Source organism: Borostomias antarcticus, assembly GCF_949987555.1.
Source record: "Borostomias antarcticus genome assembly, chromosome: 1".
Taxonomy (NCBI): domain Eukaryota; kingdom Metazoa; phylum Chordata; class Actinopteri; order Stomiiformes; family Stomiidae; genus Borostomias; species Borostomias antarcticus.
The window spans coordinates 33,363,029-33,385,292 of NC_140234.1; the positions used below are offsets into that span (position 1 = coordinate 33,363,029).

A 22,264-nucleotide genomic window follows, 5' to 3' on the forward strand; every position below is an offset into this window, starting at 1 on the left:
CAAACACCGTCATAAAATCCGCTGTTCATGGAGCGCTCAGCACGCCAAAGGACTTTATAATTCTTATTATTGGCCTTTTGCTAATTACCGATACGCAGGTGTGCGGAGCTGTGGTTGTGGCAGCGCAGTGTAGAACGACGACTGCCTACTGAACAGGGCGCCAGGCCTCCAAACACGGGCCAAGGGCGTCTTTCACGGGCAACAGAACCCCCACAAAGAGCACTCCGGCTGGCCGTCGCCGCTGCCGTGCCGGCTGGGGGGTTCTCGCGGTGCGCCGCCCCTTTAAATAGCAGGGTCTCCGGTAAAGAGCCATCGATTGATTTTCCATCAGAGGGTCGTGACTTCAGCCAGGGATGATGCAGTCACACGGGGGACGACAAGAGACCCGGCGCTGCCATCGCCCCCTCGGCCCCCGTCTCCAAGGGCTGGTTTCATCACACACACACACACATACACACACGCACTCACAGACACACAGAAACACACAGGGACACACACACGCACACACACACAGAAGCACACACATACACACACACACACACACACACACTGCTCCGTAGAGCTGGAGAGAGCAGAGCTGAGTCCCCTGTGCTCTTAGCGTTCCTCACATTAGCATACTAAAGAGGGGATTTATTGGAGGAGAACACAGTGTTCTCCTCTCTCTGCTGTCTCCTGTGTGTGTGTGTGTGTGTGTGTGTGTGTGTGTGTGTGTGTGTGTGTGTGTGTGTGTGTCTCTCTGCAGGACATCTGGCGGCTCTGTGTGTGGGCGCCGCGCCGGTGATAAGACTGACGGCGAGATGATCTTGCCGTGGCGCTCACTGACCCCCCACCCCCGCTAAGGACGTCCCCATCCGCTACGGCCACGCCCCCCTCCGTAGCTGCGCCAGCATGCGGCCAAATCCAATTATCTTCCACAAGCTCGATATTGTCAGTGAATATAGATGTGTGGGTGGGGGGGGGGGGGGGGGGGCGGCTGAAGGTCAGCGAACAGATTCAACGTTTCAAACACCGTGGGGGGTCCGGCGCCGCTCTGCACGCCACGCACGGCCCATACGCTACCGCCCTATCACACGCGCGCTCCATAAGGGGGGCGGGCCCAACCGAACGCAGGATCCAGGGAGGGAGGGATCACGGCGTGACGTCGCGGGTACGGGCGGAGTGGTGGGGCGGGGGGTTCGTTTTCCAGGACCGAAACGCTTCTGCCCGGAATGTAGATGAAAATATCATCCGGCGCGGTCAGCGGTCCAAGGAGGGTGGCGTACCGGGCCTGAGGTCTGCCGCCGTGTCCTGTCAACACACCCCAACCCCCGCGCCGACTCACAGAAGGTCAATTGTCATTCAGAGCTATCTACCGTTGCTGACAGCGTCACCAGCTCCGCTGCTGGCCAGAGAGCCCGGCCCTCTCCTGTCACCCCCCCCCCCCCCCCCCCGGCTGCATAGGAGCCCCAAGGTCACAGTGGTGATTTGGTCTTAATCCACGGTGAGCGGGGTCATGTTTATGGAGGCCGGCAGAACCGCTCTCCGCCCCGCCCGGGTCATCTCTGAGGAGACACACTAAACCGATGCACCTCTTTACCCGGTCCTGAGAAGAGGACAGACGGGCCTGTTCCTAAGAAGAGGACAGACGGGCCCGGTCCTGAGAAGAGGACAGGCGGGCCCGGTCCTGAGAAGAGGACAGACGGGTCCGGTCCTGAGAAGAGGACAGACGGGCCCGGTCCTGAGAAGAGGACAGACGGGCCTGTTCCTGATAAGAGGACAGACGGGCCCGGTCCTGAGAAGAGGACAGACGGGCCCGGTCCTGAGAAGAGGACAGACGGGCCCGGTCCTGAGAAGAGGACAGACGGGCCCGGTCCTGAGAAGAGGACAGACGGGCCCGGTCCTGAGAAGAGGACAGACGGGCCCGGTCCTGAGAAGAGGACAGACGGGCCCGGTCCTGAGAAGAGGACAGACGGGTCCGGTCCTGAGAAGAGGACAGACGGGTCTCAATACGCCTGTTCTGTTCCGAGAGGACTAAGTTGATATTTTGACCTCTTGGTCAGAACTGTTCAAAAGCTGACTAATCCTTTTCTTTAGTGGCCTGAGGCCTGTCCCTATTCAGATGCTCTCTCTCTTTCTCTCTCTCTGTCTCTGTCTCTCTCTCTTTCTCTGTCTCTCTCTGTCTCTGTCTCTCTGTCTCTGTCTCTGTCTCTGTCTCTCTCTGTCTCTGTCTCTCTGTCTCTGTCTCTGTCTCTGTCTCTGTCTCTGTCTCTGTCTCTGTCTCTCTCTCTTTCTATCTCTCTCTCTGTCTCTGTCTCTCTCTCTGTCTCTCTCTGTCTCTGTCTCTGTCTCTCTGTCTCTCTCTCTGTCTCTTTCTCTCTCTCTCTCTTTCTCTCTCTCCACGAGATGTGGGATTGTTTGTCTTATAAGAGACATTATTTGAGATCCTAATAGTCCAGTTTATCCATGTACCTTATGCGTGATTGTGAACAGACTTTGACCGAGGCAGCCTCATTAAAAACAATGCAATAAAATATTCAGTTTGTGGAGGATAGGACAGAGCCCATGTAGAAGCGGCCTTTCACAATGTCTACAGGGATTCTCTATTGTGCACATTGTGTTATAATTGCTCGAGCCTTAATGGGCCTGCGCAAATTTTCAAGGCAAGGCAAATTTTCAGCTCAGTGTGAGTCAGCGCCTGGTCGGAGGGCTCCAGCAGGTTGCTATTTCCCTGCCGCAGAGCGATCGGACGTTTCTCAGTCCGCCTCTCGTGTTTCGTGGCCCCCCAGTGCGGAGGTAAAAGACCACTGTGTGGAGCGAGGCTGCTATATAATGGATTTTGCAGCACTGCACTTTCTGCTTGATGGAAGCATAATGTGTTTGGATTGCTGCTCAGGTATGCACGTACCGTACTGTACAGTATCTCCATATGCGCGTCCCCGGAGGGTTTGAAACACACCTGTCGGCGCTCCGGAGTCCCATGTTAGGATTCCCACGCAAAGCTTCAGAAGCTGTGAAGCAGTAGTCCCAGAGTAACAATGAAACTGTTTGTCGTTTCATCGTATAGAAAATCGATCAACAAACACAGCCGTGTGATGTCATGTGTGTTTATATTCATCTCACGTTATCGTCATTTATAATTGCGTGTAACGTGTTTCCCTCGTGAGCTGTTCAGTCCGTTTATTATCCCGTCAGGTAAATGAACGTCAAAACCCGAACCGGCGCAGTTTTGATCGATGTCCTCCCAGTTTGATTGACAGGTGTGTCTCTCCCTCATTCAGCAACAGTCCCGCCCATAAGTACTACCTGGCCACGGGGCCGGTGAGCGGCGCCGTCTACCTGTCGGACACCAGCAGCAGAAAGGTGTTCAGGGTGAAGTCCCTCAGCGCTGTGAAGGACGTGGCCAAGAACCTGGAGCTGGTGGCGGGGACAGGGGACCAGTGTCTGCCCTACGACGACACGCGCTGCGGGGACGGGGGCAAGGCTGTGGAGGCCACCCTCACCAACCCCAGAGGTACACACACACACACACACACGCGCGCACATTCTCAAACACACACTCTTAAACACACACGCACGCATGCACATTCTCAAACACACACTCTTAAACACACACACACGCACGCACATTCTCAAACACACACTCTTAAACACAAACACACTGACACATGCACATTCTCAAACACATACTCTTAAACACACACACACACATGCACGCACGCACATTCTCAAACACACTCTTAAACACAGACACACTGACACATGCACATTCTCAAACACACTCTTAAACACACACACACTCACACATACACATTCTCAAACACACTTTTAAACACAGACACACTCACACATACACATGCAAACAGTACACACTCTTTAACACAAACATACACTCGAACATACACATACATACATATACAAACCACATAGTGGTTTACACAACTACATGGTGCTGCTTCTGCTAGTCGGTTAGGAAATACTAGTCGGTTATCAAATGTAAATAATTACATTAAAACAAAATAAAAGCATGGGGACACAGAGCAGGCCACAGTAAGACATGACAGCAGAACCATACAGGATACACAGAGAGGAAAACGACAGACAACAGAAGCACACGACAAACGTGTCAAATGAACAACGAGGCACAAAGTCCGAAACAAGGGTAAAAAAATGAAAATAAATGCAAGACCGGGGGAACCCAGGAGCCATGGTAACGCAGTGAGATGGGAGAGGTGGAGGAGTGGCATTGGAGTGGCAGAGAGCAGTGAACCAGGAAGTTGTTTAAATAGACAGCCGTGTCGTGAGAATGGGCAGTGATTGGATAGTGAATGATTGAATGATTGAAGATACTGATCAGCTGATTACAACTGAGGCGCATGGCAAGTGTCCTGCGTGAAATTACCAAAGGATACAATTTGGATATAACTATTTTAAACTATTTGAATAATTAAAGTCACCTCACTCACAGTAGCCTACTCGCTTATTGTTAGGGTGATTGCAGGGGCGATCACCATAATCACCTGATTGACCATAAACGCCTGAGCACGCTAATGTGAGTTGTTTGTTTTCAACTATGTGTGTGTGTGTGAGAGAGAGAGAGAGTCGAGAGGAGGAGAGAGAGAGAGCGTTCCTTGTCTACTACAGTGTTATTAATTCAGTTGTTCAGCTTCTGTATGTCGGGGTCATGAGGAGTTTGAAATGACACCATTTTGCCTTATCAACACATTTCTTTTTGCATGCAGTAGCAACCAATGGCTATTCCCTTTAGCCTATATTAGGTCTAAGGATGACATGTTCACAATGTACAAATCATATTTTTTGTACAGTATTATTTCTTTGTAAAAATTAAAAAATGCGCTTTGCCGACTTTAATTATGAATTCAGGCAGACCATTATATGAGCATGATTGTTTTTACTGCACAAGGTAAAGCTCAACAAAGCTGCTATTAGTGAGCAACTGTCACAATTGTCTTAAATTGGCAAACAAAAGAGCAAGTGACTCGAGCAGCGTTCCCTGCGCATCGAGTACCAATTGGCTGCTGCTGAGTGGTTGGGCTAGACTAGTCGTGTTATAAAACACTGTTTACACGTCAGTGACAATAATTGCTGCACACATACCTAACTCAAACACAGACACACACACGTACTCTCACACATAATACACTCAGACACACACACTCTCACACATAATACACTCAGACACACACACTCTCACACATAATACACTCAGACACACACTCTCACACAAACACACCTCACACACACACACTCTCACACACACACATACACACACTCTCAAACACACACATACACACACTCTCAAACACACACATACACACACTCTCACACACACACACACACACACATACACACTCACACAGACGTGACACACAGAAACTCTCTCATTGATTGACTAGGTCACCAAACCCCATGGTCTCACACAACAACACCTTGTTAAAGTATGGAGTCATATCCCAGAGCAGTATGATCCAGAGACTTGGGACAGGCCGTAGTGTTGTGTATGTCACCTTGTTTTCAGCAGGGTTTGGTACAGGCTGCTATCAAATAAATAATGAGGCCCCTGTCTCCAGCGCTCTGCCATGGCCTCAGTGCAGGCTCTCTGCCCAGGCCACTACCAGTAGTGGGCCGCGTAGCTTGGGAGGTAGTGCGGCCGGTTGGGGATCACAAGGTCCCCGGTTCGATCCCAGCTTCCGGAGTGTGCCGAAGTGTCCTTGAGTAAGACGCTGAACCCCAAAATCACTCACGTGTGGCAAAGACAGACAGGAGTGCTTGGTGGGCCCCCGGGCGTGTCCCTTGCACGCTGCCTACTGTCTGCTCCCGGCTACCCTTGGGGGAAGGACGACGGGATGGGTTAAGAGCAGGAGAAGAGCAGGAGAAAAATGTAATCGGTGGACGCTCCAGGCACTCCTGTGTGTGTTTCAGCACTGCCGCCTACACCGTGTGACAAATAAAGATGTTTGTTGTTTTGTTTTGGTAGCCAGCTGGACACCGAGCTGCAAGAGACCCAGATCAATACATTTCACCTGCCCTCCCACGCCAGGCCAGCTAGTTTAGCTGTGGCTGAAAAGGGCTGGATGGATTTCTCCCACTAAGGCCTCTTCAGTCCCCCAGCACCATGTCCCCTTGCGTCTGTCCTGGGACCTTTCTGTCCTATTCTGCTCAAACATTAGTCATCATATTCCTGCAGCTATGTTGTCCACCACGGTGGCGTTATGACTCATAGTGCATAGAAATAGCACAGCAATCCCACTGTGTACAGCACATGCACATGGTATCTGTGCTGGGAGCAGTGCATGCTGGTTCATTTGGACGTTATGCGATCGGGGTATTTTTGAGTCCCACTCTTGTGTAATGTATTGTTTGTCTGTTATGTAACTAGGGCTGGGCATTGGCAAGGATCTCACAATACGATACGTATCACGATACATTGCCATACGATATGATACAATCATACATTGCGATACTTCAAGGGCGGAGGAAATGTAAGGACTTTTTAAATTCATTTAAAACATGAATAATGCATATATGACTGAATTTTATCCTTAAAGGGATATTCTGGAATTTTTGAACTAGGGCCTCATTTTCGACTTACCTGTGATGTTTTTGACTGATGGAGATCATTTTCAGTTAATTTCATGCTGTACTGTAGATAGCTTTGGGTCGCTATACTGTATGTATTCCTTATCTTACTCTGTATATTTTCCTTGTGCAAAAAAGTGATTGATTGATACGGTGCGGTGGAAAATCAATACAGTAACGCAGTAAAAAATATTGCAATGTATCGATTTTATTGCCGAGCCCTATATGTAACTGAGGTGTGAGAGGATATTGTGTGTATTCTGTGTGTGTGTGTGGGTGCGTGCGTGCGTGCGTGCGTGCGTGTGTGCGTGCTATGGGGTGTGATTAGTACCAGCACACCATACTGAAACGCTTGACTTGCGCCTACTTAAGAAGACGCGATGACATCAAACGTCTAAACGCACGTGTATAATTTCCATTGACAAACAATGGAGAGACAGACGTCTCATAGCTGTAACGTACCTGTAACGCAGACGCTGTGCACATGTTGTTTACACGAAATGTGCATCGTGTGCGTGACGGCAACACTACAGGTTAGATGCGCCTCACATATGCGACACCAACACTACACATGACAGTTTGGTAAAATCATAGATGTACGTACGTACGTACGTCTTGTAATGTGTGCAGAAATTGCATAGCGACGTGTCAAACGTGCCAGTGCCTTGCTAGCGCAGCAGACGTGTTAGCGGCCGCACGTGTAAGGTCAGTTGCCTTTAAATCATAGCTGGTTCTAATCTCGTCCTTGCCAATTGGTAATGCATTCTCAATAAATGGAATTCGCACATGTTAAGCAACTTGTTTTTAATAAAGCCTAATATCTGAATGACTCTTTCTTCGCAATTTAAAACAAATGTTCAGATACACGTGTTTCTTATCAATAGAGGGCTATCTATTTCTAAATAAAATAAATCAATGTAGGTAAATTACCAGATGTCGTTTTGAAGCCAAATTTTATTCAAACATTGGTCCACAAAAAAACACATATAGATAATGTAAAACTGCAAATAAAAATGAATCGAAATAAACAATAGGCCTACAGGTCTTTCTTTGGGGAGGAGGACTATGCCGTCAACTCAAGATGAGCTGGAGCGAGCGAAGACCCACTTCTGTGGTGGCGCGGGAAGGCCCAACGCTTCCCCAGACTGTAGGCTACCAGGTTGCAAATCGCTACCACTGTTTCAACTAATTTGTAACATTCAAAGCAATCACCTGATATTATAGAAATTATTAAATCAGTTGTGTAGTGTTCAGCTCAAATGAAACCATTTTGCAGTATCAATGCATTCATTTTTTTGCCTATAGGCCAGCCTACAGGCTGAACACTTTCAAATGTAGCCTACAATTCGTTTGGCAATTTTTTTTGCACAATAGGCCTATTATTTCGATTTATTTTTATTTGCACTGTTTATATACATTATTCGTGATTCATCAATGGAAAGCATGATTGAAAATATTGCTCGTGTTTCCTCCCTCACAGAAAAAGACTGTCTCATTCTCTCTGTCTCTCAGAGCGGGTCTCCTGGCGCGCGTGGCTATGTTGCGCAATACCTGCTTTGTGTTGCGCAATACCTGCTCCGAGAGCGAGTGAGACAGATATCTCTTCTGATATTTAGGAATAGCGGAATTAATAATGATTAAGTTGAGTCTTACAAGCCTAACATTTGGTAACGAACTATAGCAATACATGTGCTTCATTGTTTTTGATTTAGGTGATTGTCATCATTTTGCACATAATTATAACACATAGCCTACATTATGCTACAAATATAAATATAAATCACCCGCCTGCGACATCTGCTGACAGAAAAGAGCACTGCAGTCTAAGGCCGAAATGTAAACATGTGATAAAAACGCTGATATCTAGGAAAAGTAATGAAAGGAGGGTCCTTGAATTTGATCGAGTGCAAACAATTATCATTTTGATTCACTTGTGTTCAAATTACCACCACTCGGTGCTTATAGTGCCCGCAGTTAACACGTAAAGGCGTGTGCACGCGTGTTCTATGTTTTGAACGTTGGCACGGCACTTTTGACACGTCACTCCTTATATGTGCATCAAATACCTGACACCTAACACTACACCTTATAGTTTGTTCAAACGAATAAGCGTGCGTATAGACACACGTTTGTGTGGTTTGCTAATATTATAGTGTGACGTGTGGAACGTGCCATGCCAACGTACGCAACAGACGTTTAAACGCCCTCACGTGTTAAGGCTGGCATGCCATGGATTGACTCCTCAAACTGAAGCACATCTAGCATAATATTTTACAATGAAAAGCAAGGTCAATTTATAGGCTACACAGGACGCATAATTACGCACAGCAGGGATTGATAATCATTAGGCTATGGAGCCCATCCTAGTTGATTGTAGGCTAATTAGTGTAGCCTACACTCACAATCCCTTTTGCGCCATAGCCTACTGTAACTCAAAATACAAAATACATTCTTATACTATTATAGCCTACGTGTTTTGGTAATGATCCTCAGCACCCCTATGCTACAGCTAGTTGATGATGCGCGCTCTTATTTGAAAATGTAGCGATAGTGGAGATAAAACGACACATATCTAGGAAAAGTTATGCAAGGAGGGTCCTGGAATTTGATTGAGTGCAAATAAATATTCTTAATTTTTATTCAATATGGACAAATGAGCCCCGCTCGCAGCTTCTAGTGCCCGCTGACTTAACACGAGCGTGCAAACGTTACATGCATGTGCGCAAAAATGGCACGGCACTGTTTACACGTCACCCTCTGAGAATGCGAGCGACTCGTAACGCGTGCGTATATGCACGCCTATTAATCAGCTCGCCAAAGTACCTTTATACACGCAATGCAGGCGACGAAAGCACTGAGGGTTTGTTATGCTGGCACGAATCACACCCAATAGTGCGTGCGTGTGTGTGTGTGTGCGTGCGTGTGTGTGCATGCGTGTGCGTGTCAGTAGCAGTAATTCACACCAGGCCCCAGTTAACCTGTACTTGTGAGTGATCGATTGAGTCATTTGCAGTACAGTACAGTACAATAGGATTATTTCTGAAGCAGCTGGCTGGTTCTCCAAGTCACAGTCCTGTATCTAACAGAGATTTCCTGTCTCTCTCCCGCCAGGCATCACGGTCGACAAGTACGGGGTGATCTTCTTTGTGGACGGCACCATGATCCGCCGGATCGACCAGAACGGCGTCATCTCCACCCTGCTGGGCTTCAACGACCTGACCTCCGCCCGGCCGCTGAGCTGCGACTCTGTGATGGACATATCTCAGGTATGACGCCCCCCTCTGCCCTCACTGACCTGCCGCTGCTCTGGACCACGGGCAGGACCCCGCCTCTGACCACAGGCAGGACCCCGCCTCTGACCCGTGGCCCTGGCGTGGCCAGCTTGGGGCTGAGCGGGGGAGGGGGCTGGGTCCTGCCCGTGGTCCGGTGGGGGGGAGGTGGGGGGGGGGTTGTCATGTCTCTGGAGGACATTGGACTCATCCAACATTGGCCTACAGCCGGGGGGAGATGAGAAAGCTGACCTCTCACCTCACTGGCCGACCACCCCCAGCACATACTCAAGTACTCTCACACACACACACACACACACACACACACACACACACACACACACACACACACACACACACACATACATGCACTCACTCACACACACACACATACATGCACTCACACACACACACACACATACACACGCACACACACACACACACACACACACACATACACGCACACAAGCATGCACACAGACACACACACACACATGCACACACACACTGTACATGTATGGCTTCACCAGACTGAGCCCATCCCCCAGGCAAGGTTACAGTGTTGAGTTCAGCCCCTCCCCTCCCATGGAGACGACAAACCCAGAGTTCCACCTCCCTCCACCTCATCTCAGCTAGTCCACTTGTATTTCTCTGAATAATTATCGCTGCATATTCTCGTTCTATAATGTGTTGTTTTTGATACTGATCTCATTTACGATACGCAGTTTATGGCAGGATTACAACGTGTGGTTTCGCAGGTTTAGGATTTTGCCCGGTGCACTGAGCGTCCTCCGGGCGCCGTCGCTGCGAGCGTGAGTGAGCGAGGTGTCAGGTCCTGTCTGCGGGAGCCAGGGTGGGGTCAGTCGCAGCTCCCCGCAGGGGGGGAGGGGGTGGGGGGCGCTCGGTCGCCTGCAGTCTGGGGCCGCGTCTGCGTGTGACGCGATGTAGTCCGAGGGGAGGGGCGGGGCCGCCGGCTGCCCGGCACCGTCTCCCCCGCGGGACCCCGCCCCTCGGAGCGGCCCGGGACAGCGCCGGGCCAGACAGGCCGACCGCAGGGCCACGCCCACCACAAATCACGCTGGCCTCCAGACACTCAGACAGTAAAAAACATGCATTAAAAATTAATCCACGGCCCCCTGTTCCCCAATCCTGTACTTACTGTACTCAGACTGCTGTTTCACTGTAGAGGGCTTTTTTATATATATCAATCAATCAATCAATCAATCAATCAAAGCTTTATTTGTATAGCGCATTTCATACCCAGAGGCAACACAATGCGCTTTATCTTACCTGCTGTCATCCAAAAAGAAAAAAAATCAACATTTCTCTCTCTCTCTCTCTCTCTCTCTAGTGGGTATCACTGATCATTTCTAGATTCTCCTTGGCCTTGGCATGGGACCTCTACCACCTGCGCCTCTGCTCTGTGTATTTTTCGTGCTCAACAGCTCCTCACCCGACCCTGTTTTCCTGAACATTTCATATTTGTTATGCACAAGGTTAATGGTTTGACCTGATAAATATTTGCAATGTGCTTTTTACAAAGGCTTTAGATCTCCCATTTGAAAAGCTGTTTTTAAAATAGATACTGGCCTCGACACGCTGCTGAGGTCATACTTATATAGCAGGAATACATGTCTGGAATGAGATTACTTCTGCGCGTCCGTACTTCAAGGCTGTTAGGAGCTTCTGAGAGCTTTATTGAGAATACACTAGCAGCTGAAATCTCCCAGGTTCTTCGGACAGAATGGAGGATTATATTCAGACAGGCATCACATCGGCATTGTGTTGCCTCTGTGTATGAAATGCACTATGTAAATACATTTGGAATTGATTTGATTTAAAAAGCAGGATGTCGTAGAGGGACGGCTTTAGGGAAACAGAATATTGTAATGCAAGTGATTTTACACATGAAAACAGAGTTTTTGAGGAAGGGAAGTCTGCAGCTGAAGGCTGGTTTGCATGTCTGAAGACTGGCGTGCTCGTCTGGGTGGTACCAGGGGTAGGAGAGGGGCAGTATCAGGGGTAGGAGAGGGGCAGTACCAGGAGTAGGAGAGGGGCAGTATCAGGGGTAGGAGAGGGGCAGTATCAGGGGTAGGAGAGGGGCAGTACCAGGGGTAGGAGAGGGGCAGTATCAGGGGTAGGAGAGGGGCAGTATCAGGGGTAGGAGAGGGGCAGTACCAGGAGTAGGAGAGGGGCAGTATCAGGGGTAGAAGAGGGGCAGTATCAGAGGTAGGAGAGGGGCAGTACCAGGGGTAGGAGAGGGGCAGTATCAGGGGTAAGAGAGGGGCAGTATCAGGGGTAGGAGAGGGGCAGTATCAGGGGTAGGAGAGGGGCAGTATCAGGGGTAGGAGAGGGGCAGTATCAGGGGTAGGAGAGGGGCAGTATCAGGGGTAGGAGAGGGGCAGTATCAGGGGTGGGAGAGGGGCAGTATCAGGGGTAGGAGAGGGGCAGTATCAGAGGTGGGAGAGGGGCAGTATCAGGGGTAGGAGAGGGGCAGTATCAGGGGTGGGAGAGGGGCAGTATCAGGGGTAGGAGAGGGGCAGTATCAGAGGTGGGAGAGGGGCAGTATCAGGGGTAGGAGAGGGGCAGTATCAGAGGTGGGAGAGGGGCAGTATCAGGGGTAGGAGAGGGGCAGTATCAGAGGTGGGAGAGGGGCAGTATCAGGGGTAGGAGAGGGGCAGTATCAGGGGTAGGAGAGGGGCAGTATCAGGGGTGGGAGAGGGGCAGTATCAGGGGTAGGAGAGGGGCAGTATCAGGGGTGGGAGAGGGGCAGTACCAGGGGTAGGAGAGGGGCAATACCAGGGGTAGGAGAGGGGCAGTATCAGGGGTAGGAGAGGGGCAGTATCAGGGGTAGGAGAGGGGCAGTATCAGGGGTAGTAGAGGGGCAGTATAGTATCAGGGGTAGGAGAGGGGCAGTATCAGGGGTAGGAGAGCCTGGCGCCACTGACAGCTGCCCCAGAGGGGGGGGGCGGTCTAGTGTGATCGTGTTCCCGCTCGGGAAATATCCCCTCATCACTCAGAGTGGCGTGAAAACCCCTCACAGCCAGCTCCCCCGGGCCGCTCCACAGCCTCGCTCATGAAATATTTAACCACCAGTGTTGACAAGAAATAGGTTTTAAGAAATTGAACCCACACCCCTTCATTCCCCAAGAAAAGGCATTTTGTGCTGAAAGACGACATGTATCCACTGGCAGTTTCCTGTTGGTTGCGTGGAGCCAAACATATGTCTTCGTATATAAAGTGCCCGGATACGCGAGGCATGAACAGGGGTTTATGGGATGCGAAGCGGTGTGGCTGTTGACAACTCCGCTCAGCCAGGGAACTCGAGGACGTCTGCTGTCAACAGCCGCGCGCCTCCCGGAGAAGGGACCGAGGCAGGACTAAACCCATCTCCCCCTGGAATCAGCTGTCTATATCAGCCCAAATACCGAGGGCGCATTGGAAAATATATATGCATGAGAAAATGAGAAATGTGTTTAGACGGGAGTGGCTTATATCAGAGTCTCTGTATGCTCAGTGGACCTTCTCCTGGAAGTGGTTTCCAGAGATCCCCTGCTGAACGAGTATTGAGTGTTGTGTTTTATGTTTTAGGAGCTCTGTGAGTTTTTATTGGAGGCCAGAGGCCTTTAGAATGCAGAGTTGCTCCTCTTGTGAAGTGGGAATTTAATGTGGCAACCTCGACTTTCTCCACATTTATCAGTGGAAAACTATTTCCCTGGGGCTTTTTAAATCCACAAGTCAGCAATTTGAACTTCTTTATTAGATTTTTTTGCTGATGTATTGTTTAACTGTTGTCAACCAAGGTTACTCACTCCGTGCCCAAACTGCTCGTTTATCCACAGAGATTTGGACTGTAAACAGAACCTTCACAGCAGGGCCCTCTATGGCTGTACCTGCCGTTTCACCATACATGACTGCTCACTGTGTGATGATCTTATGCAGTTAAATTGAGTATGGATTTCTGTTCTACAAAGCCATGTTTATATAATAATGTATTCCATGTCAACATATATAACTAGATACTTGGAGGATAGCTCCCTGATCAATTCTCTGGATGGAGGCCGGTGAACATCTCCACACCACTATGAAAGATTACTGAAGCGTAGTAATTGCGAGGTAATTCCATCCTGCTTCTCATTTCCCAGTTGCAAGACAAGGTATCCAAATCAATGCCAGCCCTGCTCGCATGCAATAAGCTGTCCAGCATATGAGCCTCTTAGTATTTTCCTGCAATTAAGACCCAGGTCTCTCCTTTTGGTGCTATTGAAATAGGACACTTCATATAATGCTCCTAAGAGATTGCACTGGTTTCATGATTGCAGCGAGGGCCCTCCAATTGGATGATCCAGATAATTTCTACTTGTTCAAATCCAGATGAATTATTTTGAGAACAATAACTCCTAATTTGAGGAGCTGGGTGTAAGCAGGTCTTTCATCTGATAAGTGTGCCGCCTTCTCCTCTCAAGGGCAGTACCTCCTGCAGTGTTTTTCCATTACAAAAAGATGCCCACTCCACCCACAGGGTTGAACAGTGCACTCCGGCGTGTACTCGTCCAGAGGGCGCCGGGGCTCATCCCATTCTCCTCTCTCATTTCTCTGCTTCTCCTATCACCTTGGATCATCTCACCATCATGCTTTTTATGTTTTAACAGAGCTCTGCTCTGCTATTGTCCTTCCTCTTATCAGATAAGAATCTTTTCTAAAGAAATGTTTTTGCTTCCAGGCCAGGTTATAAAGATAGCTTGATATTTTTTTCCCAGTACAATATCTAACGTTTTGTAAAACGGTCTCCATGACTCTTGCCTGCAGGGCTTGTTTCCGTCAGATAATGTTAGGAATCTGTTTGATCGATAGGTCAGTGCAGTTTTTTCTGACCCCGCTCTGTGTGCTGTGTGTGTGTGTGTGTGTGTGTGTGTGTGTGTGTGTGTGTGTGTGTGTGTGTGTGTGTGTGTGTGTGTTTGTGTGTGTGTCCCGGCTGCAGGTGCGTCTGGAGTGGCCCACAGACCTGGCAGTCAGCCCCATGGACAACTCCCTGTTCGTGCTGGACAACAACGTGGTGCTGCAGGTGTCCGAGAACCACCAGGTGCGCATTGTGGCGGGCCGGCCCATGCACTGTCAGGTGCCCGGCATCGACCACTTCCTGATGAGCAAGGTGGCCGTCCACGCCACCCTGGAGTCCGCCAACGCCCTCGCCGTCTCGCACAACGGCGTCCTCTACATCGCCGAGTCCGACGAGAAGAAGATCAACCGCGTGCGCCAGGTGTCGTCCGGCGGGGAGATCTCACTGGTGGCCGGCGCGCCGAGCGGCTGCGACTGCAAGAACGACGCCAACTGCGACTGCTACTCCGGGGACGACGGCTACGCCAAGGACGCCCGGCTCAACGCGCCCTCGTCCCTGGCCGTGTCACCGGACGGCGAGCTGTTCATCGCCGACCTGGGCAACGTCCGTATCCGCTACGTCCGCAAGAACAAGCCCTACCTGAGCCCCCTCAGCATGTACGAGGTCTCCTCCCCCATCAACGACCAGCTCTACCTGTTTGATGCCAACGGCAGCCACATCTACACCCAGAGCCTGACCACTGGAGACTACCTGTACAACCTGTCCTACTCCGGCGACGGCGACCTGAGCGCCATCACGGACAAGAACAAGAACGTGGTGACCGTCAGGAGGGACGCAACAGGCATGCCTCTCTGGCTCATGGCGCCGGATGGACAGACGTTCTGGTTCACCATCGGCACCAACAACGCCCTGAAAAGCATCGCCGCTCAGGGTCAGGAGCTGGCCGTGATGACTTACCACGGCAGCTCCGGGCTGCTGGCGACCAAGAGCAACGAGAACGGCTGGACGACGTTCTACGAGTAAGTAGGCTTGTGTTCGACGGGGCAGGCCTGGTTCCTAACCAGCCACTGTACGGCACGCTGTAGAGTAGACTGGAGCCAGGTGGAGCTGATTAAAGCTGATGATGTTTTTAAACTGAATTTGTAACGTCGCCCTTAAATCCCAAATCCAGTATTTTCCTGGGGTTGCATGCTACAGCCACTGTGTGTGCGTGTGTGCGTGTGCGTGTGCGTGTGCGTGTGTGTGTGTGTGTGTGTGTGTGGACGCGGAGGTGTTTGCAGGAGCAGGAAAGGCAGCCTGGGTGAATGTGTCAGGTACTAGGTGAGACTAGAGCTGTCGGTGATCAATATTTTGTGACAGGAGCCAGGTTGTTATACAGTACCAGGAAGTGTCTGTCACTCGGGATACCAGACCCGTGGAGGCCTGATTGTTCTCATCCCTAATCAGGTTTACTGGATGATGAGCTGCTCCTCCGTCCCCTCACTATCAGGGACAGACGGCCCAGCGCTGGTCGTTAGGTACATGACAGACAGACACTTGCTGACAGACGCATGCGGCCCCTAGGAGTAGCACAAGCCCCTCAGAATAAGCACACTAGGAAAAGGCTCTGATTGAGACAGCATGCTCAGTGCAGCAACACGACTACAGTTTCTAGTATCCTAGCCTAGAACAGTATATCAACTTAACGCCACTCCAATCAAATATGCCGTCTGCTGTAAGTATAGCGGATGCTAAGCGAAGCAGAATGTGTTTCGTGTGTGTGTGTGTGAGTGTACAGTGCAGTATGTATGTGTGTGTGTGTGTGTGTGTACAGTATGTAAGTGTTTGTGTGTGTGTGTGTGTGTGTGTGTGTGTGTACAGTACTGTGTGTGTGTGTGTGTGTGTTTGTGTGTGTGTACAGTATGTGTGTGTGTGTGTGTGTGTGTGTGTGTGTGTGTGTGTGTGTGTATGTGTGTGTGTGTGTGTGTGTGTGTGTGTGTACAGTATGTGTGTGTGTGGGGGGGGTTGTCATTAGGCGGCGTGGCCTGATGGTTCAGACATCTGTTCATCCTCGCTGGTGGAACATCACAGTCTGACACGCCATCAGTTTGCCTGTGTGATCTGAGCAGACATTTAACACCTACGTCTGATTGGCTTGTCACTGCAAATGGTAGGCGGCGGGGAAAGCAGGTTGGGGAAAGCGAGCTGATGCTCCAGAACATCTCACTGGAGGGAAGCGCCTAGAGCCAGGGTGGCCAGATATCTCCGCAATTCTCTCCTTTTGAATTATTCTGATAATTGCTGGCGGAATTATCACGCTGTGGAACACAACTTTCTCTGTAAGGCACAAAAATGACTTGATAGAGGAGGACAGCTCTTGACAGATAAACAAGCCTTTGCCAGGAAGATGAAACAGGAGTAATTAAAACTGGTCCTAGAAGTAAGCGTTAACACACGAGAAGGTGGGCTTCATCACGGTTATTGGCACAGCAGTGCTGCGGCATAGGCCCGACAAAGCCCTGCACACCCCTGCCAATAACCACGATACAGGGTTAGAAATAATAATAATAATAATAAATATAATAATTACACCATTACTTCTTAAGACACACATGTTCAGACAGGCCTTCAGCCATCTATAACTCCTTGCTGCTCGCAATGTTGTTTTTTCTGTTCTGTGTCGTTTTAATTTTGTCTCGTGTTGTATTGCCTTTGATTTTAATTTATTACTGTAAAGCACTCTGTGCATCCGTGCTGTGAAGCTATAAATAAAGCTTACTTACTTACTTACTTACATTAGTTCCCCAAAATAGTTCATCGTTGTTTACCGCTGCTATAGGCAACATAACGCCAGCTGGACTGGTCCTCAATCCCCAAGCAAGCTAGCTGGCAGCTACAGTAATATACACTTTATAAAAGTGTGTCCCAAAGTGTCTGTGTCCCTTCAACAACAAAAGTATTGCTCACAATCCCTATCACGGTGTGATACAATGTAAACAGAGTGATACTTTTACTGGTGATTCACCCATTGGTATACTGTATTGTGGCACAGCTTCGAATGCCTCCTGGCCAACAGTTGGAACTACAGGTACTGTCGCTGTTGTATAAATAACAGTAAGTTGCTGGACATGGCGTGTAAGAGATTCCAGGTCACGCCACATGCAATGGCACTGCAGAATGTTTACTGCGCCTACAGCATGAGCTGTGGAACATCTCGTACAGTTCAGTGTTAGAAGGTCAATCAGTAATTGAGATTGAAATTTGAAAGTTCAAATACTTGAATTTAGCCTGACACTGACTGAATCGCCATTTCGTTTCACTTCATTATTCAGTCAGAAATTGCTCCCATTGCAGCCGTTTTCCGGGATGGGTGTTGCCGAAGAGGGTGTCCTCAGAGATTAGCTCATCCCCTAAACAGTCACAGAATTTGACATCGCATTCAAAGGACACTGATTAGCCAGGTTGGAATTCCAACCGAGGAATCACTTTGGAAGAGAGCTTTTCCAAACCCTGTATCGCATTTCAGAAATGAAAGTGGATTGAGGGGCTGGAGCCAGGCTAAAATTAACTTGTTATCCTTGCATCTAGAAAAGCCACAGAGAGCCACAAAGCAAACAACCTGTTCTTATTTCTTGATAAATAAGATGTCATGTAGGTTTTTCCACCATGGAAATCGTATTGTTCAATACTGTTTTGATACACAATATCCTGCTTTAGGCTGCTTCTGTCCTTTTTCCAAACACCTAATTCTCTTAAAATAGAAAAAGAGAAAAAAAATAATATTACAACATGTTACAGTAATTAAAATAATAAATTGTTTAATTTCTCATGTTTCTACCAGCAATTAAATGATGACTGCATGTTTTGCCGTGGGCAGGCTTGGCCAGTCCATGTCTCATTCAGGCTAATAAAGGGGCTCTTTGTTGTTCTTGCATAATTAGCTTTGAAGGTCACTCTGCCACCTGAGGGTCAAAGCCATAATAATCCATTGGAAATGAAAAAGCAGCCATTTATCTTCCCACTGCAACGTGTTGCTTCTGCTCCTGCGTATCAATCTCTCAGCCTGTATTCCTGAACATCTACCCAGTAGACGGAATATTGTGTCATTTTTGCAGCAAGAAAACACAAAGGACATCTGCTCCGGCGGCTTCCTCCGCTCTGACACTCGACGAACGCCCAGACGCTCCGCTGACCCCCTAATGGTGTCATTGCGATGATAAACACTTCAGTGAGATTCCTGACTGTCGTTCTTTGAGCACAGATAGGGAGAACGGCCTCTCTCATCTCTGGTTCACGAGCAGCGATGTTGCGCTACTGTGGTGCCTATTGTCGCTCCTCAGCAGGGAGGCCAGGGTGCTAGCGGGCGAGGGCCAGGGTGCTAGCGGGCGAGGGCCAGGCTGCTAGCGAGCGAGGGCCAGGGTGCTAGCGGGCGAGGGCCAGGGTGCTAGCGGGCGAGGGCCAGGGTGCTAGCGGGCGAAGGCCAGAGTGCTAGCGGGCGAGGGCCAGGGTGCTAGCGGGCGAGGGCCAGGGTGCTAGCGGGCGAGGGCCAGGGTGCTAGCGGGCGAAGGCCAGAGTGCTAGCAGGCGATGTGGAGGCGATGCCATCCAAGTGGACTGGTGACCATTCATGGGTAAAGCACATGTCTCCCTCGGCCCCGCCCTCAGCCTCCTGGCCCCGGGCCCCTAGTCTCCAAGCCCTAGCCTCCAGGCCCTAATTTTCAAGAGAGCAGCATGCTGTCGAGGTACACACAGCCCCTAACCAGACCCCTGCCCCTAACAGCACCATCCCCCTGCCCCTAACCATCCCCCATCCTCCAGCCCCCATCCTAGTCAGAGGAAGCCAATAGAAAGCATAGTGTGAGCAGGCCAGAGCCATTACAGCTCAGTGGTGTGGCTGGAGGAGTTTTCTTGGCCCTGGGCCCTATTTGAGACAGAGAGAGGCTGAGGTCAATGATCACGCTGGCGTAGGTGGCAGCGCCCAGCGAGGAGATTGGAGTCTGCAGGACTGCCACTATTTGGTGAAGGAAATATCCACATTATTGTGATCCTGTGAGTGAACAGTGAAATGGTAGCACAGCGAGGCTGAAATGAAACTATTCACTGAGAGGGTATGAGATATGATACAGCAGATAAAGAGTTTTATCTGTTCATGTTTGAAATTGAGATGTAGAAAGAAAAATCTCACACAGTCCAACCTCAGAAAAAAAATAGTTTCATCAACTGGTGGTAAAATTCCTCTCCACTCTCCTCTTCTCTGTAGGATGTGTTAACTGGCAGAGGGGAGGGTGGGCCCCTAAACAGGCCCCCGCCATCTCAGATAATACTCTGCATCACTGGCGGGAAGCGCCCAGCCGAGTGTTCTCCAATCTGCATTCACAGCACATGTGAATCATGTCTTCATTCTCTCGTAATGCACCGTTCACTCATTGTGGCTCGGGAGCCTTGACAAGCAGAAAGATTTCAAATTGTTCCGCGCCAATGTGCTCCAGCGGCCAAATGACACAATCTGGCCCCTCGCGTTGCTGGCGGCGATGAACCATCTGATTTGCGAACGGCGGGAAATGCCGCGCCTCCCAGAGACGCCGCCGAAGGCCTGGATGAGTCAGAGCTCATATTTCGGAGAGAACATAATAAAATTATCTGATAGCACTAATCTTTTAAACTAATTTGCACTTGTCTGAATCTGAAAACGTGTGCGTTTTCTCACCTTGTGCTTCCAAAGTGGTGTGCTATCAATAGGATCATTTTCCTCTTTACTGCCTGTCCATTTTCCCTCCATAGGAGGATTTTGACAAAAAACAAACATCCTCCTTTTGTCAAACCTCCTCTGTCCGCAGGTATGACAGCTACGGCCGCCTGACCAACGTGACCTACCCCACAGGCAGAGTGAGCAGCTACCGCACCGACACGGACAGCGCGGTCCGAGTCCAGACCGAGGGCTCCAACAAAGAGGACATCACGGTCACCACCAACCTCTCAGCTTCCGGAACCTTCTACACACTCCTTCAAGGTGGGCGTGCGTACCAAGGTCACGCTGGGTACATCTGAAACGTGGTCATGTTGGGTCCATCTCAAACGTGGTCATGAACCATATTCATGTTGGGTAAAGGCGGCTTTACCTGCACAGGACAAAGCACTATTCATTAACGCTCAACATACAAACATACTTCAGTCGAGATCGCTTTTGTCAAAATTGACCCATTATTAGCATGCATCTATAAATACATAGCATATGAATTTTGGCGGTGTGCTCTGTTCAGGGGGCCCCCTGCCTTCTACCGATGTGGAAAGCGCGTTAGCAGGGGGAGGCAATCTAGGTGTTCCCCCCCTCTGGGCCGCTTGGCCCAGAGAGCCAGAAGGGGGAACGGCATCTAGCCCCCTGCCTCTATGACAATCAGAGTGGGCCGCGATCTGGAAGACGCTCGGAGGTAACTCAGCCCACTAAGACCGTCAAAGAGAGCCACAGGGGGACTGCTGTACATTATAGTCCCCGGCCTCCACGGGCCAGCGCTTCGTGGAGTCCGAAGGAGATACAGCCTAGTGTCTCTGCCTCCATGGTGACCGGAGGGACCGCTGGAAGGCCATCCGGAGATGTTTCGGCCCACGGTCACCACGGAGAGCCACAGAGACAAGCTAGTGTCTACCCTGGCTTCCATTAGCCGATGCATAGTGGAATACCGGAAGAATGCAGCAATACCCCGGACAGAGAGCAACGATGACAACAGAGATGACATCCACATACGCAGGTGGAGCAGGAGAGGAGGTGGGGCGAGCATGCAAATGCACAACCAGCAGTAATGGCAAGCGCGAACAATGCCATGTTTTGACATCTTAAATACATGCGCTCTAGCGAGCTGAACCAATGCTATGACAGCTGACAGTCAGCTGGTGGTTAGCGTCATACAGGGTGTGACTGATTAACCTCTGCCGATTACCCCGGCCGTGACGTTCGTGCCTCGCCTGAAGTTACGTCGGAGACTTCATTTACATACAAACATACTTAAATATGAATGATATCAAGCCATTTCACTTTTTTAGTTTCTGTGGCAGTTCTTCAAACATGGGTCTGTAGGCGTTGCTTTTCCAGGGTTTGTGGCTGGTACAGTAGGCGGCCCTGACTGCTCCCTCAGGGACGGACAGTATTGAGGGGCCTAGCCGTGGTTTATAGTGTAGTTTACTGCAGGTAGACAGATAGAGCTGGAATTCATAGCCTTTTTTATGCCCGTCTCTTTTTTCTTTTTGTCATTTTTTGGTTCCTGACTCTCACTCACAGATATGAAAGGCCGTTCTATTGATTTTATCTCTCCAAACTTTATCCATAAAACACAGTTGTTTAGCTTCGAGGAGCTCCTCTGTTTGGGAAGACCAGTCAGAGAGAATGCATGCGGGATTTTTCTTGCATACTTTGGTATTTTGATATCCTGGTTTGTGCCTGACCGACGACGGCTATATTGATTACCAGTTGATAGCTTTGAACTCTTCAGCCCCGGTTCAATTTCTAAAAGACTGTAAAGATTTTCTCCCCCACTAACATTTGATTTGAAAGGGCCCTCCGCATTGATTGTCTGTCTCTCTGAGAGCAGCGTTTGAAAGGGGAGATG

At 49.7% G+C, this 22,264-nt stretch overlaps 1 protein-coding gene across 1 annotated transcript in view; it reads left to right on the forward strand.

The window, feature by feature from the left end:
* The window catches only part of tenm4 (teneurin transmembrane protein 4), a gene marked incomplete at both ends in the record, with an annotated part of 134,059 nt that overhangs the window by 91,479 nt on the left and 20,316 nt on the right, over positions 1–22,264 (forward strand). Inside the window, 4 exons of the mRNA XM_084441538.1 lie at positions 3,258–3,490; positions 9,688–9,842; positions 14,827–15,704; positions 20,501–20,673. Of these exons, the coding sequence (XP_084297664.1) occupies positions 3,258–3,490; positions 9,688–9,842; positions 14,827–15,704; positions 20,501–20,673 (1,439 nt within the window). The remainder of the gene's footprint in view (positions 1–3,257; positions 3,491–9,687; positions 9,843–14,826; positions 15,705–20,500; positions 20,674–22,264) is intronic.